The 26,045-nt window shown below is 42.0% G+C and overlaps 1 protein-coding gene across 4 annotated transcripts in view; it reads left to right on the top strand.

The window, feature by feature from the left end:
• rbms1a (RNA binding motif, single stranded interacting protein 1a) overlaps positions 1 to 17,813 on the top strand; it is a 36,220-nt gene extending 18,407 nt beyond the window's left edge. For 3 of the 4 annotated variants that reach the window (XM_084337700.1, XM_084337697.1, XM_084337699.1), the window contains exons 11-14: positions 8,148 to 8,249; positions 9,007 to 9,075; positions 9,349 to 9,423; positions 14,128 to 16,186. In XM_084337700.1, coding sequence (XP_084193826.1) covers positions 8,148 to 8,249; positions 9,007 to 9,075; positions 9,349 to 9,417 — 240 coding nt within the window. In that variant the 3' untranslated portion in view covers positions 9,418 to 9,423; positions 14,128 to 16,186. Of the gene's footprint in view, positions 1 to 8,147; positions 8,250 to 9,006; positions 9,076 to 9,348; positions 9,424 to 14,127; positions 16,187 to 17,678 lie in introns of those variants that run through there. The other variant, XM_084337698.1, reaches the window with a different exon arrangement.
• The last annotated feature ends 8,232 nt before the right edge of the window (positions 17,814 to 26,045 follow it).

Raw genomic sequence — 26,045 nt, 5'->3', positions numbered from 1 at the left:
AGCTGTATATGTACTGCTACACTTTGCTAGCTTCATATCCCAGCTGTATGTACTGCTACGCTTTGCTCGCTTCATATCATAGCTGTATATGTATTGCTACACTTTGCTTCATATCCCAGCTGTATGTACTGCTACACTTTGCTAGCTTCATATCACAGCTGTATATGTACTGCTATACTTTGCTAGCTTCATATCCCAGCTGTATATGTACTGCTACACTTTGCTTCATATCCTAGCTGTATATGTACTGCTACACTTTGCTTCATATCCCAGCTGTATATGTACTGCTACACGTTGCTAGCTTCATATCATAGCTGTATATGTATTGCTACACTTTGCTTCATATCCCAGCTGTATGTACTGCTACCCTTTGCTAGCTTCATATCATAGCTGTATATGTATTGCTACACTTTGCTTCATATCCCAGCTGTATATGTACTGCTACACTTTGCTTCATATCCCAGCTGTATGTACTGCTACACTTTGCTAGCTTCATATCATAGCTGTATATGTATTGCTACACTTTGCTTCATATCCCAGCTGTATGTACTGCTACCCTTTGCTAGCTTCATATCATAGCTGTATATGTATTGCTACACTTTGCTTCATATCCCAGCTGTATATGTACTGCTACACTTTGCTTCATATCCCAGCTGTATATGTACTGCTACACTTTGCTAGCTTCATATCCCAGCTGTATATGTACTGCTACACTTTGCTTCATATCCCAGCTGTATATGTACTGCTACACTTTGCTAGCTTCATATCATAGCTGTATATGTACTGCTACACTTTGCGTCATATCCCAGCTGTATATGTACTGCTACACTTTGCTAGCTTCATATCCCAGCTGTATGTACTGCTACACTTTGCTAGCTTCATATCCCAGCTGTATATGTACTGCTACACTTTGCTAGCTTCATATCCCAGCTGTATATGTACTGCTACACGTTGCTAGCTTCATATCCCAGCTGTATATGTACTGCTACACTTTGCTTCATATCCCAGCTGTATATGTACTGCTAAACTTTGCTAGCTTCATATCCCAGCTGTATGTACTGCTACGCTTTGCTAGCTTCATATCATAGCTGTATATGTACTGCTACACTTTGCTTCATATCCCAGCTGTATATGTACTGCTACACTTTGCTAGCTTCATATCCCAGCTGTATGTACTGCTACGCTTTGCTAGCTTCATATCATAGCTGTATATGTACTGCTACACTTTGCTTCATATCCCAGCTGTATGTACTGCTACACTTTGCTTCATATCCCAGCTGTATGTACTGCTACACTTTGCTAGCTTCATATCACAGCTGTATATGTACTGCTATACTTTGCTAGCTTCATATCCCAGCTGTATATGTACTGCTACACTTTGCTTCATATCCTAGCTGTATATGTACTGCTACACTTTGCTTCATATCCCAGCTGTATATGTACTGCTACACGTTGCTAGCTTCATATCATAGCTGTATATGTATTGCTACACTTTGCTTCATATCCCAGCTGTATGTACTGCTACCCTTTGCTAGCTTCATATCATAGCTGTATATGTATTGCTACACTTTGCTTCATATCCCAGCTGTATATGTACTGCTACACTTTGCTTCATATCCCAGCTGTATGTACTGCTACACTTTGCTAGCTTCATATCATAGCTGTATATGTATTGCTACACTTTGCTTCATATCCCAGCTGTATGTACTGCTACCCTTTGCTAGCTTCATATCATAGCTGTATATGTATTGCTACACTTTGCTTCATATCCCAGCTGTATATGTACTGCTACACTTTGCTTCATATCCCAGCTGTATATGTACTGCTACACTTTGCTAGCTTCATATCCCAGCTGTATATGTACTGCTACACTTTGCTTCATATCCCAGCTGTATATGTACTGCTACACTTTGCTAGCTTCATATCATAGCTGTATATGTACTGCTACACTTTGCGTCATATCCCAGCTGTATGTACTGCTACGCTTTGCTAGCTTCATATCATAGCTGTATATGTACTGCTACACTTTGCTAGCTTCATATCCCAGCTGTATATGTACTGCTACACTTTGCTAGCTTCATATCCCAGCTGTATATGTACTGCTACACGTTGCTAGCTTCATATCCCAGCTGTATATGTACTGCTACACTTTGCTTCATATCCCAGCTGTATATGTACTGCTAAACTTTGCTAGCTTCATATCCCAGCTGTATGTACTGCTACGCTTTGCTAGCTTCATATCATAGCTGTATATGTATTGCTACACTTTGCTTCATATCCCAGCTGTATGTACTGCTACACTTTGCTAGCTTCATATCCCAGCTGTATATGTATTGCTACACTTTGCTTCATATCCCAGCTGTATGTACTGCTACACTTTGCTTCATATCCCAGCTGTATGTACTGCTACACTTTGCTTCATATCCCAGCTGTATATGTACTGCTACACTTTGCTAGCTTCATATCACAGCTGTATATGTACTGCTACACTTTGCTAGCTTCATATCCCAGCTGTATATGTACTGCTACACTTTGCTAGCTTCATATCATAGCTGTATATGTACTGCTACACTTTGCTTCATATCCCAGCTGTATATGTACTGCTACACTTTGCTTCATATCCCAGCTGTATATGTACTGCTACACTTTGCTAGCTTCATATCCCAGCTGTATATGTACTGCTACACTTTGCTTCATATCCCAGCTGTATATATACTGCTACACGTTGCTAGCTTCATATCCCAGCTGTATGTACTGCTACCCTTTGCTAGCTTCATATCCCAGCTGTATATGTACTGCTACACTTTGCTAGCTTCATATCACAGCTGTATATGTATTGCTACACTTTGCTTCATATCCCAGCTGTATATGTACTGCTACACTTTGCTTCATATCCCAGCTGTATGTACTGCTACACTTTGCTAGCTTCATATCCCAGCTGTATATGTACTGCTACACTTTGCTAGCTTCATATCCCAGCTGTATATGTACTGCTACACTTTGCTTCATATCCCAGCTGTATATGTACTGCTACACTTTGCTTCATATCCCAGCTGTATATGTACTGCTACACTTTGCTAGCTTCATATCATAGCTGTATATGTACTGCTACACTTTGCTAGCTTCATATCCCAGCTGTATATGTACTGCTAAACTTTGCTAGCTTCATATCCCAGCTGTATATATACTGATACATTTTGCTAGCTTCATATCCCAGCTGTATATGTACTGCTACACTTTGCTAGCTTCATATCCCAGCTGTATATGTACTGCTACACTTTGCTTCATATCCCAGCTGTATATGTACTGCTAAACTTTGCTAGCTTCATATCCCAGCTGTATATGTACTGCTGCACTTTGCTAGCTTCATATCCCAGCTGTATATGTACTGCTAAACTTTGCTAGCTTCATATCCCAGCTGTATATGTACTGCTAAACTTCGCTAGCTTCATATCCCAGCTGTATGTACTGCTACGCTTTGCTAGCTTCATATCATAGCTGTATATGTATTGCTACACTTTGCTTCATATCCCAGCTGTATGTACTGCTACACTTTGCTAGCTTCATATCCCAGCTGTATATGTATTGCTACACTTTGCTTCATATCCCAGCTGTATATGTACTGCTACACTTTGCTTCATATCCCAGCTGTATATATACTGCTACACTTTGCTTCATATCCCAGCTGCATATGTACTGTTACACTTTGCTAGCTTCATATCCCAGATGTATATGTACTGCTACACTTTGCTTCATATCCCAGCTGTATATGTACTGCTACACTTTGCTTCATATCCCAGCTGTATATGTACTGCTACACTTTGCTTCATATCCCAGCTGTATATATACTGCTACACTTTGCTTCATATCCCAGCTGCATATGTACTGTTACACTTTGCTAGCTTCATATCCCAGATGTATATGTACTGCTACACTTTGCTTCATATCCCAGCTGTATATGTACTGCTACACTTTGCTTCATATCCCAGCTGTATATATACTGCTACACTTTGCTTCATATCCCAGCTGCATATGTACTGTTACACTTTGCTAGCTTCATATCCCAGCTTTATATGTACTGCTACACTTTGCTAGCTTCATATCACAGCTGTATATGTACTGCTACACTTTGCTTCATATCCCAGCTGTATATGTACTGCTACACTTTGCTTCATATCACAGCTGTATGTACTGCTACACTTTGCTAGCTTCATATCCCAGCTGTATGTGTACTGCTACACTTTGCTTCATATCCCAGCTGTATATGTACTGCTACACTTTGCTAGCTTCATATCCCAGCTGTATGTACTGCTACGCTTTGCTAGCTTCATATCATAGCTGTATATGTACTGCTACACTTTGCTTCATATCCCAGCTGTATATGTACTGCTACGCTTTGCTAGCTTCATATCATAGCTGTATATGTACTGCTACACTTTGCTTCATATCCCAGCTGTATATGTACTGCTACACTTTGCTAGCTTCATATCCCAGCTGTATATGTACTGCTACACTTTGCTAGCTTCATATCCCAGCTGTATGTACTGCTACACTTTGCTAGCTTCATATCCCAGCTGTATATGTACTGCTACACTTTGCTTCATATCCCAGCTGTATATGTACTGCTACACTTTGCTTCATATCCCAGCTGTATGTACTGCTACACTTTGCTTCATATCCCAGCTGTATATGTACTGCTACACTTTGCTTCATATCCCAGCTGTATATGTACTGCTACACTTTGCTAGCTTCATATCATAGCTGTATGTACTGCTACACTTTGCTAGCTTCATATCCCAGCTGTACTGCTACACGTTTCTAGCTTCATATCCCAGCTGTATATGCACTGCTACACTTTGCTAGCTTAATATTCCAGCTGTATATGTACTGCTACACTTTGCTAGCTTAATATCACAGCTGTATATGTACTGCGGGATCATCCCTATGTTCCCCGGGTCCTATGTTCCCCGGGTTCTATGTTCCCCGCTTTGATTGATTAATAGATTGAACATTTTATACATTTTTATTATTTTATTAATTATTAATGTCCACCTTGTTTCGAACGGTTAAGCTTAGGCCCTCGTTCGAACTGGTTAAGGTTAGAGTTTGGAATCAGGGCTGGTGGTCTAAAATTTTCAATCTATCAATCAATCAAAGCGGGGAACATAGAACCCGGGGAACATAGGACCCGGGGAACATAGACATGCTCCCTGTACTGCTACACCTTGCTAGCTTCATATCCCAGCTGTATATGTACTGCTACACTTTGCTAGCTTCATATCCCAGCTGTATATGTACTGCTACACCTTGCTAGCTTCATATCCCAGCTGTATATGTACTGCTACACTTTGCTAGCTTCATATCACAGCTGTATATGTACTGCTACACTTTGCTAGCTTCATATCCCAGCTGTATATGTACTGCTACACTTTGCTAGCTTAATATTCCAGCTGTATATGTACTGCTACACTTTGCTAGCTTCATATCACAGCTGTATATGTACTGCCATGCTTTGATTGCTTCATATCACAGCTGTATATGTACTGCTACACTTTGCTAGCTTAATATTCCAGCTGTATATGTACTGCTACACTTTGCTAGCTTCATATCACAGCTGTATATGTACTGCTACACTTTGCTAGCTTAATATTCCAGCTGTATATGTACTGCTACACTTTGCTAGCTTCATATCACAGCTGTATATGTACTGCCATGCTTTGATTGCTTCATATCACAGCTGTATATGTACTGCTACACTTTGCTAGCTTAATATTCCAGCTGTATATGTACTGCTACACTTTGCTAGCTTCATATCACAGCTGTATATGTACTGCTACACTTTGCTAGCTTAATATTCCAGCTGTATATGTACTGCTACACTTTGCTAGCTTAATATTCCAGCTGTATATGTACTGCTACACTTTGCTAGCTTAATATTCCAGCTGTATATGTACTGCCATGCTTTGATTGCTTCATATCACAGCTGTATATGTACTGCTACACTTTGCTAGCTTAATATTCCAGCTGTATATGTACTGCTACACTTTGCTAGCTTAATATTCCAGCTGTATATGTACTGCTACACTTTGCTAGCTTCATATCACAGCTGTATATGTACTGCCATGCTTTGCTTGCTTCATATCACAGCTGTATATGTACTGCTACACTTTGCTTTCTTCATATCCCAGCTGTATATGTACTGCTACACTTTGCTAGCTTCATATCCCAGCTGTATATGTACTGCTACACTTTGCTAGCTTCATATCCCAGCTGTATATGTACTGCCATGCTTTACTTGCTTCATATCACAGCTGTATATGTACTGCTACACTTTGCTTTCTTCATATCCCAGCTGTATATGTACTGCCATGCTTTACTTGCTTCATATCACAGCTGTATATGTACACTACACTTTGCTTGCTTCATATCACAGAAATGGTCTAACTCCTCAAACTGGAGAGTAGGTTATGTCTGTTTCCTGGGGGCTGACATCTTGATTAGAACGTAAAATGTGTTATTTTCATTCCCAAGTCGCATTGGATTCATCATGGCAGCGCCCCAGTAAACAGACAGACTTTCGCTAAAGTGAGTTACTAAAGCAGAGCGGCTTTGGACAGTTCACCCAGCGACAGCTATCGGTTACAACATGAACGCACTACAGGTGACAGCGGGTCTGAGATCCATGTCCTTCACCTCTCGTCTGACTTCTGTCTCGTCTGACTTGAGGATGAACGTACGAGACAGCTAATGTTACTGTGCGTGGAATGATGTTATGACACATGCCGCTTAACAACCATCACAACTGTGAGGTTAGTCAGCTGTTTTATTTACTAGATGACATAACCGGCCTTTCACTCACTGACTCATCCTCAATTCCATCATTCCATTCTCACAGAAACCACAGAGTCCTACATCAGTGTGCTACCGCTCCACACCGGGCCCCCCGTTGGGCCCTCGTTGGGCCTCCTGTCAAAAGACACTTGCCACTTGCCTAACACTTTTTGCGGGGGAGACTCTGATGCTACTGACGCGGCTAAAGCTCCAGGCTGGCAGCTTGTTCTGCTGACACAGTTAAACCAACAGCTTCTAAACTAAAACTTACACTTTGTGGGAATAGCACAGTGCTGAGCTGAGTTCTGGGATATTGTGTGTGTGTGTGTGTGTGTGTGTGTGTGTGTGTGTGTGTGTGTGTGTGTGTGTGTGAGGGTGTGTGTGTGTGTGTGTGTGTGTGTGTGTGTGTGTGTGTGTGTGTGTGTGTGTGTGTGTGTGTGTGTGTGTGTGTGAGGGTGTGTGTGTGCGTGCGCGCGCGTGCGTGCGTGAGTATGTGTGCATGTCTGCATACATGTGTGTGTGTGCGTGCGTACATACGTACGCGCGTGCCTATGTTTGTTTGCATGCCTGTTTGTGAGAGAGACATAGAGAGACAGCAGAGAGAGAAAGAACGAACGAAAGAAAGAAAGAAAGAAAGAGCAACAGAGAAAGAGAAAGAGAGAGACAGAAAGAGAGTGTGAGGGAACAACTAAAATGACATACAGCCTCTGGCCTCTTGCCCCTCCTCCTTCTCCCCCTCCCCCTCCTCCTTCTCAGAATCCAACAGGAAATGCCTTGAGCAGAGACAGTCTTATGACTCTCGGCCTGTTTTACTCTCCCAACAGATGGTTTCCAGTAGAACAAGTGTCTATGTTGGATTCCCCCCTCCCCCGCTTTTTACTAGGAAATGGTATATTCCCTAAAGGCATTGTGTTTAGAGGAATAGACCACTACCGCGGAAAATGGAGCGAATCTGATGGTTCTATATTTTCTTGCCTGTCTATCCTCTTATGACCAACAAGGACCAGATATACTTTTCCATGTCTGCCTCAGACAAGCACATCATCACGCAGCATTTGTGCTACAAAAGCTTCCTTTATTGGGTGCATATATAAGCAAACTGTCGAGGCTCTCTACCGGAAAATATACATTTTATTTGCTTCCTGAATAGTGGAGTGACCATGCCATATTGGTGTGTCTGTTTGTCTGTAGGCCATGTGTTATTTGAATGGCACTTATTGTCTATTCAAACTGTAATGTTAACTCACTTTGAATGCAAGCCATCCTCTAAATATGATGATGAATATGAGAAACCAACACTGTTCTCCTCACTGCAGGCTGCTGCGATGTCTCCCTCTGTGGACCCCTCCATGCCACTGCACCCCACAGCCATGATTACTCAGCAGATGGGCCATCTGTCACTGGGCAACAGTGGAACGGTGAGGAGAATTCTGGGATATATTCTGTCATCACACGCCATATTGAATATAGACGGTTTCCCTACTTGACAACATAAACATCCTAAATGGACCCAGGTTGACTTCCTGTTGCACTGTGTGCTAATATCAAGAATAAAACAACATGAGTCCAAGCTGTTCCCTAGCAACACAATTCCAGTAAAACTGCCTATACTGTAGTTGAGAGTGACAAACGACGAACATAATGCCATCAACACGGTGTGTCACGACACAAAACAAAGCCATACAATAGGCTTACAATGTCATTGTACAAGCCATACAATGTCTTATTGTTATGATTGTATATGCTGTGTGACTTTATATGCTTTATTTATGCTTATTTTCACACTCGACATGAATGTAAATGAGGGAAACATTGCCTTTTGAGTTTAAATAAACATTGGATAAAATATATATAATATATCAAACAGTCTGTATCAACCTGTACTGACCATACTATTCATAGTATTTTCATGTTATGTCATGCCTACCAATATGGCACAATGCTATAGCTTGCGGTTGTCATTTAGTGCCAATCCCTTGAGTATGACGACCTGTTGTTTGCCTACCAAGATGACTGCGATGAAACACTATGAATAGGTCACACTGTATGCTTTGAATGTGGCTCAGATGGAAAGACAACAGGACTGATTTTATTCTAAAATGAGTTCATCAAATATAATTGAATACAGTAGGTGATATATTAGATTTGTTCTAATTCCCCTCTACAATTGAACAGTTCATTACAGCTAACCCGGCTGTGCAAGGAGCATACGTGCCTCAGTACGCCCACATGCAAACCACATCTGTAAGTATGCTTGACCTCTGTGCCATACATTCAACTTAACAATACACCCCACCATACATATTTCAGTATGATACAGTCTTCCATATCCATTTATGGATATAAATGTTATTAATTTCTAATTGTAAAATTACCTGTCATCACAGTCCAGCACACTTTCAATCATGAAGTTTTATTTATGTGTTATTCACGTTCTGATGTATTCATTGCCATATTGTAAACTATGTGGATATCTGTTGATGACCTGTAAATTAAAGATGGTGTTTTAATCTTCAGGACAATGGCACACAGCAACAGGTGGACTCATCCAACAACTCATCCCCCTACAGTCAACAGAGCAAGTAATCATAGGTACACATCACTCATTCATCCCCTTACAGTTAACAGAGCAAGTAATTATAGGTATACATGGGCCACATTCTGTTAAAGTAATCATAGGTACACATGGTTCCACATTATGTTACAGTAATAATAGGTACACATGGGCCACAGTCTTACAGTAATCATAGGTACACATGGGCCACATAGTCTTACAGTAATCATAGGTACACATGGGCCACATTACAGTAATAATAGGTACACATGGGCCACATAGTCTTACAGTAATCATAGGTACACATGGGCCACATTCTGTTACAGTAATCATAGGTAAACATGGGCCACATTCTGTTACAGTAATCATAGGTACACATGGGCCACATAGTCTTACAGTAATCATAGGTACACATGGGCCACATAGTCTTACAGTAATCATAGGTACACATGGGCCACATAGTTTTACAGTAATCATAGGTAGATAGATAGATAGATAGATAGATAGATAGATAGATAGATAGATAGATAGATAGATAGATAGATAGATAGATAGATAGATAGATAGATAGATAGATAGATAGATAGATAGATAGATAGATAGATAGATAGATAGATAGATACTTTATTAATCCCCTTGGGGAAATTCAGGGTATCTCGCAGCTCACACATTATACAGACATTGACCGTTCTCATTCAGTTATTACACGTTATGTCTGCATCATGAATAAAAAATAAGCACATGATAAAATTCAATTAAATCATATCCATCAATATTAATAGGAGCGTGATTAGATAAAAGCAGGTGTATAAAACAGTGTATAAAAACAGGTGTAAAAACAGGTGTAAAAACAGGTGTGTGGGTCAGAGGTCAGGTCCCCCGCACTATATTGCGCTGTTGTACAGTCTGATGGCTGTGGGGACAAAGGACCTCCTGTGCCGCTCAGTCCGTGAGTGCAGGGAGATGAGCCGTCCGCTGCGACTGCTGCTCTGCCCCACCAGGGTGTGGTGGAGAGGGTGGTTGGTATTGCCCATGATGGCCAGCAGCTTGCTCTGCGTGCGGCTCTCCACCACGGTCCCCAGTGGGTCCAGTCTCCTCCCCACCACTGAGCCAGCCTTCTTGACCAGCTTATCCAGCCGCCTGGCATCCCTGGCCGTGGTATTACCACCCCAACAGACAGCGGCGTAGAGGAGCACACTTGACACCACTGCCTGATAGAACATGAACAACATTTCCCCACACACATTAAAAGACCTGAGCCTCCTAAGGAAGAACAGCCGGCTCTGTCCTTTCTTGTAGAGCGCTTCCGCGTTTGCAGCCCAGGCCAGCTTATCGTCTAGGTGCACGCCTAAATATTTGTATGTCTGCACCGTCGCAATGTTGTTTCCCCGTATGCTGACTGGTTGCAGAGGTGGTTTCGACCTGCGGAAATCCAGTATCATCTCCTTGGTCTTTGTTGCATTCAGGAGAAGGCCGTTCCGTTCGCTCCAGTCGCTGAAGGCTCCCACCTGGTCCCTGTACTCTCCCTCCTGTCCCTTCCTCACACACGCCACAATCGCTGTGTCGTCCGAGTATTTTTGGACGTGGCAAGACTCAGAGTTGTAGTTGAAGTCTGCCGTGTAGAGGGTGAACAGGAACGGAGCGAGAACAGTCCCCTGTGGAGCCCCAGTGCTGCTGACCACTGTCTCCGAGACACAGTTGCCCATTCTGACAAACTGTGGTCGGTCTGTCAGGTAATCTGTGATCCAGGAAGTGAAGGAGGGATCCACCCCCATCTTCCTGAGCTTGTCTTCAAGTATGGGAGGTTGAATAGTATTAAAAGCGCTCGAAAAATCAAAAAACACAATCCTCACATAACTCCCCGGCTCATCCAGGTAGGAGTAGGCCCGGTGGCCACATGGGCCACATAGTCACAGTAATAATAGGTACACATGGGCCACATAGTCTTACAGTAATCATAGGTACACATGGGCCACATTCTGTTACAGTAATCATAGGTACAAATGGGCCACATTACAGTAATAATAGGTACTAGGGAGTAGGGGTGTAACGGTACGTGTATTCGTCCCGCGAATTTACGGTACGGCCGTCAAGGTGCGGTACGTGCAGCCATACGAAGAATACGCCTCACAGCGCACACACACACACACCAGTCGCGCATGCAGGCACTCGCGGGTTCCGTGTCCGTGTGAAAACAGCGCGCGGCACACCGAGTCCGACTTCAGATGAAGCAAATTAAACCAATGGAAAGACACACACACGCGTCGCCAACACACACACCAACATTCTCCCCCGCCGGACTCTCAGGCAGAGCTGATCAAATTAAAAAAAGAAACTTACATACTGAGCTCCTCTCCAGTTGAACTGCTACTGTGTTTAAATCCAAATAATCCTCTGCCATTGTTGTAACATGTCATCTGTTCTCTAGTATTCAGTCTTGTGAAATAAAATTATCTCTAGAAGTGAAACTGAAACTTAGCAAGGATAAGTTGTTAAAGGGACAGTAGGCAATTAATTTATTCAGTGGATGCCTGAACACAGAATGACACCAGTATCACTGACTACCACCCTATACATAATTATTCTATTTAATAATAATAATAATAATAATAATAATAATAATAATAATAATAATAATAATAATAATAATAATAATAATAATAATAATAATAATAATAATAATAATAATAATAATAATAATAATCATAAATATATAATAATAATTATAAATAATTATAAAAAAAAAGTATAATAATAATTATAAAAAAATTTATAAATTAAATAATAATTTCTTTTTCTGTTGTACCGAAATCGTACCGAACCGTGACCCCAATACCGAGGTACGTACAGAACCGTGGCTTCTGTGTACCGTTACACCCCTAATAGGTACACATGGGCCACATAGTCTTACAGTAATCATAGGTACACATGGGCCATATTATGTTACAGTAATCATAGGTACACATGGGCCACATTCTGTTATCTGAAAAGAACCATACACTTCCGTTATACATTTTCAGATTAATGATGTCTTCACCCATACAATTCATTCACTATAGTATTGCTGTAGTAATTGGTGTGTGCAGAGAAAAACCCACAGGAATACAGATGTACTATCTAAAGATAGTAAACTGAAGTGTACTTACTTGGTTATTTTTCTCAACGGTCCAATTCACCCATTGTAATTCACCTTGAAAGAAACGTGTTAGTGCTTGTGGGTCATCTGTGGTCTTCTGCTGGACATGGCATAGCCATAATATCAGCATGTTGACTGTTATCACTTAATATATGACATTTAGTTCCGTAAGTGCTTCTAGCCGCCCTATAGGAACTGGTATCTTACACTGCTTAGCAACACAGGACCAAAATAAAGCTTAACCTTATATTTGAAAGGATTCTGTAAAAAAAAAGAAAAAGAAAAATGTATTGTATAAAAGCAGTAACATACTCGAGGTCATGGTGGTTTATACCATGGCCTGGATGAATACTCTTTTCTGATTGGCTGACAGGTGTGTGTTAAAACCGCTTATTACATGGCGTTTAAAAATTCGCCAAAATGCTTGATTGTGATTGGTCAATAGCGCTGCGTTGCCCCTAACAGCGGTCAAATATTTCTCGATAATTCACTGCTGTTAGGGGCAACGAGCAATATTGACCGCTGTTAGGGGCAACGGGGAAAGATTCTGTTGTTTGTATAGCCTACTTTTCAAAACGACTGCATACGTTACATCCACAATGGCCTACAGTTACAGTGTTGAGGATTTTAACATTAATTTCGATTAAAATTACGAATGGTCCCCCCCGGCAAAACAAAGTAAGCCCTGTAATAAGCGGGATAATGTATAGCTATACTCGGTCATTGTCACAAAATAATTGACCTTCACTGCGTTTAGAACACAGTGTCGGTAAATAATTTTGCGACAATGACCTCGTAGCTATACATTATCCCTTACTTAATGCACATGTAGTTCGGCTCAAGATTAATCACTGTTCTAAATTCATCCGCTTACCCAAACTGTAAGCCATAGCTGGTTTGCTAGCCGGACATCTCATGGTCCCAAATAAATAACTTTTTTCCACGTAAAATATGTGTGGTAGCTGTATCACTGTCAAGCGACTCGTAGCCTCAAGTACATTCATTGTTGAATTGCAAAGACAACTCTGGGTGTGTACACAGACAGACAAATCTTTGCGCAAATATATATATAACCTAGTAGCCTATTAGTTAATCGGTCAGTGTGTTAATAAACAATAGTGTATTAGACTACTACCTCCGTTATGTCTCTGGGGCAAGGATTGCAACAATGTTTCTGACCAGGTATAGGATGTGCTACATACACGCCATTTAGCCGAGTGCACTCTCTGGCATCAGGGCGCTTACATCAAACACCATGGATTGTTTTGCACTACTGTGTTATGCAAGTATAGTTGTTCTTGCAATTACACATGCACTGTAATTCCTGTCCACTGTTTCTTCTTTCGCCTTCATGTCAACCGTTTAACACACACCTATGCATTGATTAACCCTTACTTGTTTATTGACTGGTGCCAATAACCACGATATAGCGCTCTCTCTCTCTCTCTCGTTATTGATCAAGTATAACAATGTTGACTTACATGTTGACAGTGTAAATATGGGGGCCAGTTGAACGGTTCAAAAGATTAAATGGAATCTAATATTGCTGACAATGACCAAATATGAATCTGTTATGGAAGTCTTCATCATCGTGTGTTGTTTTCAGATCACACGCCCCCCCCCCACCCCCCCCCCCCACCCCCCCCCCCCCCCCCCCGTGAGCCGTAATGGATGATGTGGGCTATTGCTGATGGCATTACAGCGAGAGCCATCATGGCCTCCTCGGATTGGACCTGACCCATGAACTCTTTGCACAGCTCCAATGTTTATGGTGGAAAGTGAGCGAGGACAGTGTGAATGGACTCAAACAGTTGGCTAATCATGAGATGACAAGTTTTATTTTGATAAGAGCATCATGTAACCCGACCCCCCCCCCCCCCTCCCCTCCCCACCACCACCCGAAGGATTCTCAAACGGATGCCATAAGACACCCAGTGTGATGTGATATTGAACATGCATGACTTTGAAATATTGTTTTTCCCTGAGGAGAGCTTCAATTTTTTTTTTTTTATATAGTTTGTTTGTGAGATATGAAAAACCTTGCCTGCACTGACGTTTCAATAGATGTTGCTTCATTCTCGTTTTCTCACTTGTCATGAAACAGCTGGTCGCATTATCAATTTCATCTTCCAACTCAATCGACAACTGATACAGACAGCCATTACCTTAGAAAATTAACAAATTTATTATTGGAAAATGTGCCTTCTTTATGTCACATTAAACATTACGCTACCAATCATATTGAGGTAGCTTAAAAAGGTTATCATATTGTAATTGGTTGATCACAATGTGTGTCGAATCACGACAATATCCATGATGTGCTTCACTAACTGACTAATCTCCTGGTAGCAATAAAGACAACAAGAGTCCAACTGCAATACATAGAAGAGAAGAATAGCGATGAGCTCACAGCAAAGGCTATTCCATCTTTCTAAGTTTTTTTTTTTTTTTTTTTTACTTCAATAGGTGACATCAACCAAGAGCTGTACTTTTATGAAATTTCACTGACGTTTTACATAACCTAGAATGGGTGTCTTTTAGGAAGCGTTTTGCTCTAGTGGTCGGTATGACCGGTGATCTACCTCATGGATCTTTGTCTGCTGGTGTGGTGGGGTTTGCGGGTCCAGCCCTTCTCACCAGAATGGACTCAAAACAGAACAGCCGTTGCTCAGGAGCAGGCTGGTAAAAATAACTTTTGTGTCTCGCATGAAATATTTCTCTCGTCTTGGTCCTCAAAGAAGCATTACGTTTTGCCTCATCTTTATTTGTCATCGCTCCAATTCTCAGTGTTTTGTGTGTGTGTGTGTTTTTTTTTTATCCTACATGTTGACATGTTTTTCTGTTGTGATGCTCCATTTTAGAGATTCCAAAGTAAAAAGACTAACTTCTTCTCCTCCTCAAATTAAAGATTCCAGATTTATAAGGTGCTTGAAAGACGGAAGGAACACAAGCTACATGAGTTTATTTGGTGCATTCCCACGCCTTGTACCGTTGGAATGGTGTTCTAGACAGACCCAAGACAAATCACCCCTGGCCTCTTAGCTCTGTAAAGAAGATGTCTTTGAAAAGGACAAGGGAATACGACTTTAAACTACAGTTATTTTGGGTTACATTGTAGTGCTCTTTAAAACAAAATATTAAAAACGGTTTGGATTTGAAGAGTTTTGGTACTTCTGTTGTAAGCTACTGCAGGTCAAACAAACTATTATTTTGTATGACAGGAAGACCTCTCGCGGGATGTCACTTCCTGTTTAATACATTTAGGATTAAGGAATGGACCTTTGTCTATGAAGTACTTTGAGAACAGGGATTTTTCATAAACAACACAGCAAGTCCAAGTGTCATTCATTGGATGTGTAAGATAGTGGTTGCCACGTGGTTTTAATAGAGGTCAAATACGCAGTGTGTGTGTGTTTCAAAGGTTTAGGTGGCAAAGAGTAAAACTGTAAATTGTGATTTACGGACAAAAAGAGAAAATGGGATTTTTTTATGTTTGTATTTCTGTTTTACATGTCTGGCTGATATGAAAAGTTTAAAAAATGAAGAAAAATAATTTTTTTTTCTTGTATGTTGTATTTCCTGCCACTTTCTCCTGATCCTATTCCAATTTCCTCCTTGTTCCTTCCTTTAATGAAACGATTTGAATAAAACAGTGCTCAGAGGTTGCTTTTGTTCATCTCAGACATTATTATCCCCTCCCCCTAACAGGGTCTTGCCAACGTTACCAATGGAATGTTGTTTTGTTTGTATTCCTGTTCATTCTTGTCATTCCCTATATCTCCCAAATGACAGACTTCAAATTCTGTGATGCACATTCAGGGGAAGAACCCTATTGATTTTTGTGAACCCATGACCTTTCCTGCAGGGCTCAAATTGTGTATCTTCTGCTAATTTCACAGAAATGATATCCTGACATGCAGCTTACTGTGGTCAACACATTTACCATAAGGATCTATGAAGTCCACCATATTGGATTTTCCACCATTTTAAACTTGCTGTGTGGCATCTGGGGACCAACATCTAGGTGTAATCTTCATAATTGATAGGCCAAACCCGATTTTGCGAAATTCATGGTAAACAGGAAATGATGTGACTGATGTGATTGACAAATATGGTTGTAATACTATCAAGGTGGCCTGTGAAGTTTTGAGTAATTTATCCTCATGGTGGCGCTATTCTCACAAAACAAAAAACGCTGTACCTCAGCAGCTTGTGCAATCATGATGATATTTGAAATGTGTTCTTATATTAAAAGGACACGTACAACATGTAACTATATTTACATTTCTCAAAAAGAGATTTTCTTTCGCTACTCCCCCTAGGCCGTTCATGTGAGTCTCAGGGGCCTGATCAAAGGTGGCATTGAGTTTTCATGGGATATACCCGCTGTTGGCCACCAACAGCATAATGTCTAGTTGTGCTTTTGGAAACACTCAGAGGGCCACTCTCCTGAGGAGATGACTACTGCAAGCAGCAGAGGGTGCTGTGAGGCAGACCTGTCCACTGGATTTCAAATCAATAACTGTTTTTGTAACCTTGGACATATTTTGCCCGGGATTCACTAAAAACTCTGTATCTGATGCTAATCACAGCTAATGGGTGGTTAACGTGGGGCGTGAGGTCCAATGAGGTTAAGGTAGGGTGGGTGGGTTTATACAATATTTTAGGTTGTCCTTCTTTTGCCCACCCATCCGAGTATCTCATCCCACACGCGTGACATTGAGACAGGATGAGTGATACAGATCAGGCCTAGAGCAACATCTGAGATGTAACCCAGCCTGTTCTGACACTATTTCCAGCATTCAAACTTTGTAATAGTAGTCATATACTGGACTTTCCTCCTTAAGCCCAGAGGCTTAGCGCAGTCGATGGCAGAGACATGAAGGCACCATGCCCCTATCTCTTACCAGTTGCAGGGATCAAACCAACTGGGGTGCGAGATTAACCATCACACCCACTGTTACCCTCATCCCAAACTCCAGGAGCGGACAGGTCTTACACACAAGAGATGTCAGTCAAATGTCTCTGAGGGGCATAACGTCTTTGAACATAAAGAACACTGGTCAAGGATTCTCTCTCTCTATCTCTCTCTCTCTCACACACAGTCCTGCCCTCTCTCTCCTGCCCCCCCCCCCTCTCTTTCTTAATACTCCACAGCTGAGGGGACACATGGCGTTATCCCTTGAGTGAGTCCAAGGTCAGATTGGGGGTGCAGACATTGAGGGGCTGTCTCTGGTGTCTAATGTCATTCATTTAGTCACCATCGTGTCACTCAGTACAGAAGAAGAAGACGAAGAAGAGGAGGAAATGCTGGTTAATGCACACATTTCTTCATCCATAAATGACATGATACAATTATAATATAGTACATATACTACTAGTAATACTAGTGTTTCACTTTTACTAGTGCTTTAGTTGATAATGGCAGCGTGTGGTCAATTCAGTTAGTAAAAAGGATGGCTATGATTGGTTATTACAGTATATGATGTGAAGATATTGACTGATTATTGACTGTTTATGTTACTATTTCCATTACTGCTGCTCTCTTGATAATCTCTTAGAAAATGATATGATAGTCTCTCAGAGGCAAATCATTATCACATATTCTGGTCTTGTCCCTTGCTGATGCCTTTCTGGAGGGAGGTCCATAAAATCTTTGAAAAAGTATTCCAGGTGGACATTCCATTTAAGCTGGAGAGTCTATATTTGGGCGCTATGCCATCAGAAAATGGTGATAGATATATATTTCAGATTCTAAGTGCTGCTAGCACGAAAGCCATTACTAGAAAGTGGTTAAGAACAGAAATTCCTACAGTGGATGATTGGATTGATATTATTTATGATATTTCTAAGATGGAAAGAATTACTTTTTCTTTTAGACTGCAACAGGTTTTGGAAGAAATGGGAAAGATGGATAATGTACATTACACCATTACGATCTTCATTTGTTTAATGTGTATAGCTACGTTCCTTCGGGTTAATTTTTAAGTGAACCTTGTGTAAAGTAGCCCCTTACGTGACTGCGGTTTGCAAGCCTGGGGCTTTTGTAACCGCAGTCACGTAAGGGGCTAGTGTAAAGGGAGTTGAGTGTCAGGAAGATGCACCCCAACATATTATTTAGTTATTTTTGGTTATTGTTTTTGTTTGTCTAGAAAAAAAGAAGTATAGGATGTTATTGACTGTATTGGTCCATGTGTGTACTTGTACTTCTGCACTTTAACTCAGAGTTATTAACAATGGATGAAAGTTGTACTACAGAAGGCTGAGATAAATTAATGTGAAGTCATGACATTGTTTGTATGGACCCTGGAGAAAATTAATAAAAAGAGAATTTCAGAAATAAAATTTAAAATGATATGATAGATGATAATAATGTTGTAATTTGTTATCATTATGATGATGATGAAATAAAAACAAATATTATAGTAAAATAAATACATAGAGATAGATGCAAATACATACTTCTGTACCTGCCATTAAGTTGTGGCTGCTGTTCTATACAACACCACCCGGCTGTGTTGATCTCATTTACCATCCAGCTATTCAGCATCACCACAGAGCACCCTATCCGGTTTAACCAGGACTGTTAACACCAGCATGGAAACTGGACAGTAAATATTGCGCTGCATTACTGTAATATTTCATCTCTAAGTGCCTCACATCCATGCCTGGATTACGCCTGGGCATACCGGGCACATGCCTCGGGGATCCAGGCCACCAGAGGTATATTAATTGCCTCATTTAACAGATTTCAATTGTAATATGTGCCCATGCAAGCATGCTTTTAATTAAAGGGGCCCCAGCACACTGTTTAAAGTACAGTCAAATATTCTCCACTAAAGGGCCCTTTAAATTAGTATTACAGAGCTGTTTTTCTAGATATTTTCTATCCCCTGATGGACAGGCTGGTCCATAGCAATTTCTTGCCCTGGGGCACCCGGGTGAAAAAATTCAGCCATGCTCAAAATAACAACATTGATTTTGGATTTATTTTGTGGAAAAGCAATACTTTTATTCCACACCTTTCTAAAAGCTCTGTGGATATATTATTAATATAGCACCTTTAATGAATGGCAAATCTAAGGTGGGTGAGAGCAAGTGATCTATGCTATTTGTAGCCTACATGTGATTTTAGGAAGACAACTTCAGTTATACAAGTGTTTAAACAAATAGCTTACTATAATGCTCGTGAAAAAGTAGAACGGTGTGCGTCCACCATCCCACCCTGAGCATGACATGATATATGGTCGATGTTGATGTTCAACACATTCCAGGAATTATTTTCTCATTAGGTTGACTGTTGTTTTGGTTCTCTGAGTCTACCCCTACATACTTTACATTAGGTTAGCTACATTGCTTTATGGACAAGCTACAAAGAAGCCCTGTTATATATCGTAATAGCTTACGCTCTGCTCGTAGTGGAACTATCCCTTTATCCAGTCTAATAATGAATGATTTTCTCCACATGCACACACCCATCCGCTCCAAGCGGGGTCGTGGCCACACCATCAGCTCCTTCCCTATTTTCACCACCAAAAAAGTGTCTGTAACACACCACTTTAAAGTTTAGTGCCGAAATAGTTATTGGAGATGAGGAGCTGCGTTGACATTGTATCTTTGTTTTCTCTCTCACAATTTTTCGAGGAAATACAGCGATAATGTCTTCGCCACCGGAGTGTCTAGAAGATGATGATCATTCTGACCTCCACCGGCGCTTCGCATTAGGGGCGCGCGTCGCTGAGCAATGCCCGCCGGCATTGTCTCCGGCTCTACAGCTGGATACTATGACGGCCTCTCTGGGCGGGTGATGTTTTTTGCGACGCAGGCGCCAGGTGTGTCAGTTGTGGGGGGACAACTGCACAGCTTACGAAGGTCGGCTCCAGGCTGGAATCCTTTGGAGGGGGTTCTAGTCTGATACCCCACGATAACATTGGCTCCTCCTCAGTGAAGTCGTAGCTTTGTTTTCCTGGGACCGTGATTCCGAATCTGCGGTTCAATTCCCCGGGTCTCTGGACAAACGGATACCCTCTGCCGCCGCGCTGGCCCCGTTTTTCAACATGAAAAACACCCAGCGCGAGGGGGGTGAGCTTGGTGTTTTGTTATGAGAATGTCTCCGAGCTCAGGTCGGCTGCAGCCCGCGTACAACGAGGGGCTTGCTGCCGATACCGCTGTGTCTGGTAAACGCCGTTCTGTAAGAGGGGCGTGTGTTGCCTTTTTTTTCCTTTTTTCTTCGGATAAGAAGAGGAAAAGACAGCGGCTGTCTGAAGTGTTGGCCTGTATTGCTATTTCTCACGTTGTACAGCTTCAGTAGTAGCCGCTTAGCTTGCCACTGCGTTAGCTGCCGGCTACGCTCGGCTAGAAACGTTAGCTTGATGCTATCAGTTAGCCTAGAGTTAGCTGTTTAGCTTATGCTACAACCATTGGCGCTAGCCGTGAGGATAGCGGGCCCTGGCACTCTGACTACGACGTCATCTCTGGCAGAAGATGTCGTCGGGCCTGCGCCATGACCGGCTGCAGGAGGGGGGCATCACGCCGGAGCAAGGCTCCAGCCATTGTCTCTTCTGGCCTTGCCAGCAAGAGGCCTTGTCAACGTAGACCAACCTGTGTTGTGGCCTTTCGTCCTGCGTTCGTAGGTGCAGGTAAGATGTCCATTTGACATTACTTCACTACATTTCTGCCAGGTGAAAAAAGAGGCACTGGCTGTCGCCGCGCGTGACGGAGGAAGCGTGCAGATGACTTCAGGTTTCCCTTGTACCGACCAGTTGGAGAACATGCGCACAACAAACAGGTAGGGGAGGGGAGGAATTGGCACAACAACTAAATTGGGACGGGGAGAAAACAGAAAAAAATCGGAGAAAGAGAGGATACATTTTCTTTTAAAGAATTCACCATTGATGTGTTTCGGGTTCTTGACGTGCATATAGCGCTGGCCCTGGGTGCTTCCAATGTGGAACCACGTTATGGGCCGGCGTGCCTTGGTTGCCCAATTCATAGAAACAGCATTTTTTATGCGGGCGACTGGGAAGGACATTTTTTATCTCTACTGAGCACCAGTGCACTAGGTTAGACTCGATGACTCACGTGCATCTCCGGGGGGAGATGACGGAGTAGATCAATACATTGGCGGAGGGGTCTCACGCCCATGAGGTGGGCCACCAGGAGCAGTGCTTTCACGTACTGTCCATACCCCCCTTTTAGGACTGGCGGCGTGACTAGGACGCGGGACTGGTTCTGGTCGCGCCGGACCAGGTCAGTTAACCCGTTGTCCGCCGGGGGGCAGATCTGCTGTTCTGGAACCTTATCGATTTTGGTGACTTTTCCTCTAGCACCACCATCAGGCCAAACAACATTTTCAAATTAGGATATCTCCTCCTGATCCGTTAGTCATACAGTCATGAAATGAGAAATGAGAAATGAGTCTTCTCATGGACAACAAATCTGCCATAGGACCGATGAAGTCTGCCATATTGGAATTTCTCTTTCTCTGTTTTCTCCCCGTCCAATTTAGTCGTTGTGCCAATCCCCCCCCCTCCCCTACCTGTTTGTTGTGCGCATGTTCTCCAACTGGTCGGTACAAGGGAAACCTGAAGTCATCCGCACGCTTCCTCCGACACGTGTGGCGACAGCCAGTGCCTCTTTTTATACCTGACAGCGAGGACTCTCATTGGTGAAGTGTGGGAGGTCACGCTGCCTTCATCAAGTCCTGCCTCCGCTGAGCAAGCGCCCAGACCTGACCTGTAGGCGTTGCTGTCCACAACGCCAGATCCCCACCCGTGACTTCCTTCCCCCTAACCCAGCCAAACGGGTTAGTATAGCGATCAGCCCAAGCCAAAGGCAATGCTGACTCCGGGAGTCGAGACCGCAGCCTCTTGCATTGGTGACGAGCGCAATCTCCGCTACGCCACCTGACCGCGATGCCATATTGGAATTTCTGTCATTTTTTACATTTTTCCTATTCCCCCTAGCCTGTTCACTGGAATCTCACCAAACTTGCTGTATGGAATCTGGGGACTAACATCTTTAAATGTGTCATTTAGATAATTGATAGGCCAATTATGACCGCCAGATCAAATTGAGTAAAAACGCATGATAAACAGGAAGTGATTCAATACTTTCCACCAAACCTGGCATATATGTTCAGTTTACAATAGCAAAGAGGCCTGTGAAGTTCTCAGTCATCTGGCCTCATGGTGTCGCTATTCTCATAAAACAAAATACATAAAATACAATACTCAATGGCTCAGATTAGGGGCATGGTCAAAAGATGGATTGAGAATTCAGGCCATTCGGGGATATACCTACTGTTGGCTACCAACAGCAATTTTTGTGGTGCTTAAACACACACACGCACGCACGCACGCACGCACGCACGCACGCACACACTTACAGTACATGACTGTGACATTAACTGAGATCTCACAGAAGTATATTCCAGTGTCAGGATGTCAGCCATGACAGCACAGAGCCAGCAACTCCCATTCCTGCGAGGGATGCGAGGATGATCTGATGGTTGACTGTGTCGAAGGCTGCAGACAGGTCCAGGAGAATCAGGACAGAGGAGAGGCCCTTCGCTTTTGCTAAGTGAAGAGCCTCTGTGACCACTATGAGGGCCATCTCTGTGGAGTGATGACCAGTCCCGAAGCCTGACTGATTGGGGTCTAGGTCGGAGGTCATTCTGTAAGAGATAATCAGTAAGTTGGTTGGATACAGCATGTTCACGTTGATTTAGAAAGGAAGGAGACAAGAGAGACAAGACGATAGTTGTCTATGGCGGTGGGGTTCATGTTTTTTTTTTATGAGCGGTGTGACTCTGGCTTGTTTTAGGGAGGTGGGGACCACCCCCGAGTTGAGGGTGGAGTTGATGGTAGCAGTTAGGAATGGGAGGATGTCTGGTGCTATGGTCTGGAGGAGTGGGGAGGGTAACGGGTCCAGCTGGCATGTAGTGAGACAGTTTGACGTTACCAGTGTCAAGGTCTTGGTGTCTGTAATGGGAGAAAAAGATGACAGAGTGAAGGATGAGGTTCTCGATTCAGCATTTGGAATGGGTGGGGGTTGGGAGAAGGAGCTGCGGAAGTCTTCGGCAGAGAGAGAGGAGGGGGAGTGAGGAGGGAGGACATGGTGTAATTATTTTGTTTCTGTCAAATCTTTTCACATACTGGAATGTAACACAAATGGCAGTATACTGCATACTGACAGAGTATGTTGTGCTATATATACATGTGGCCGTAGACTATTTATCTAACTGTATATCAAAATATGGATCTGCTCCCCTCAAGATGGGAGGGAGATGATCAGACATTGAGCTCACACAATGACGGGAGGATATAGTGACACGTGACAATTGTACATCCAATGTGGTATTAATTAGCCTAAAGGCCTAAAGCCTTCATGGCTGTTCAGTGAGCCTTGTGCTTGTGTGCCTCTTGTGTTTGTGTGCAGTACTTGTGTGCAATTATTTATTTATTTATTTTACTTTATTTAAGTTCATTGTAATTATATTTGACCTTACTTTATTTATGGCAGTAGGCTACTGTTTAATATTAAGATAATATATTGTAAATATTTATTATAATAATGTCAGTTGTTCACTGTTTTGATGTTAACCGTTTGATTTTGTGGGTTATTTTCAATAAAAGAAAAATGTGAAAACAAAAGTGTGAGTGATTATTATTGGTAGTGAATAAACTGTGATGCCACGGGGCGCCAAATAAAATCCTGCCTAGGGCCGCCAATTGGTCAGAGCTGGCCCTGGTAACCTCTTAAGCCCAATCGGTACCGGGCCGAGATTTATTTCACATCACTAATAGATCAATACAGTCCGTTAAATGATGTTGCGTTTCTTTTTCAAATGTAGCCAAGAGTAAAGACCCTAACCCTATCAAAACCCAGTCAAAGTGTATATTTTCAGCACTACGTTTGTTTCCCAATGACTTTAACCTCTTCCACCCGACGGGACCGGTACGCGTGTAGCTTTTTTACAACGCATCCTCGTTTCCGGCGCTCTGATTGGCCAGGTCATGTGACATGTGTGCCCAATAGCGTGTTTGCCCATTTCCGCGTCGAAATAGCCTGCAAACTACCTGGCGTTCTATCGCCATGCTCTAAGACAAACTCTAACCTTAACCAACTTCGAAGAGTGCCTAAGCTTAACCAGTGTAGAAACTTGCCATCCCACGATTGGCACTCATGTCACATGACCTGGCCAATCAGAGCGCAAAACGGGAACCCGGAAACGCGGATGCGTTGTAAAAAGGCTTCAAGCGACCGGTACCGGTCCCGAAATGACATCTGGTCATAAATCAATATACTGTATACGTTCAGACTGTATTTCAAACGTATTCAAGTATAAACATCATAAACATGTCACAACAGCATGTAGAATGTATATTATCATCAATACGTTAGTTTAGCAATAGGTTAAAAGTGTTATTAGATAGATTTTACTTTTCGATTTGGTCAAGTCTATTTCGCGAGGGTGACCATTTTGGATATTTTGAACCATGGGAATTGTAGTTTTTTGCAGCCATTTTGTAGCAGACTTCCACAGGTCTGGTTCTGCATTGGAATTCTGGAAAACTACACTTCCTGTAAGGTTCTATGGGGTTCAAGGTTCAGAGTTCTGTATGAATTATTTCAATAACTGTTATTATTCGGGATAATAAGCCACAAAAGGTAAAGTTTTTGTAAAAAGTAAAGTATTGAAAGGCAGTTAGTTTATCTTCCCTATTGTTAGCATGTAGGAACAATTAGATCTGAAATTAGTTTCAAAACGGTTGCACTGTGGGGAAAATAAAAAAGTACAGTAGATTACAGTAGATTTCATTATCTGTTCTTATGCACGCCTGGTGATACTAAATCCAAATTGAACTTGGGCATTTGAAAGATAATATATGTATATATAAATGAGCGAATTGGCTATAATAAGGTAATTTATAAGCCTCCTATTCTATATTCTATAATAATATTTCAAATTGCATTGGTCCGGATGGGAGAATTCAGTACTGTATCTACAGAACCTTCTGTTTAATCATCTTCCCTTTATTCATTTCCTTAGATTTTTTTGTACACATGATCTCAAGAAGGTACTGAACGAGATCAGTGGCCGTTTTTAATGTTTGGTCAGTATTAGCATGGTGTTATTCACTGTCAAAGATGCAAAGAAAAATCATAATTCATATTCTCCTTTGTTTCATCACAATTTAAGCAAGCCTAGTAATAGACACAATATTTCTGACACTGAATACATTCCCTGAGGTCCATAGATGTCCCTAGATACCACGAATATGCAAATGGACCTTGTAGAAGTGGAGCAATATTCCATTTACCTAGGTATATATTTTAGGCGGATTTTCAGAAAATATTCCACGGGTGGAAGAGGTTTTAAGTGTTATTAGCAAAATATGAGCTTATATTATAAAAATCTCTGTGCATTGCACCGGAAATGGGCGATTTAGACGCGAGGACAGGAAATCCATCATGAAATCATTGTAGTCCTAAAAAAGAGGAGACCCAGGGCTTTCGATG

Source organism: Notolepis coatsorum, assembly GCF_963971535.1.
Source record: "Notolepis coatsorum genome assembly, chromosome: 20".
Taxonomy (NCBI): domain Eukaryota; kingdom Metazoa; phylum Chordata; class Actinopteri; order Aulopiformes; family Paralepididae; genus Notolepis; species Notolepis coatsorum.
Note: the sequence above shows the minus strand (reverse complement) of the source record. Positions and strands in the feature narration are given on the sequence as shown.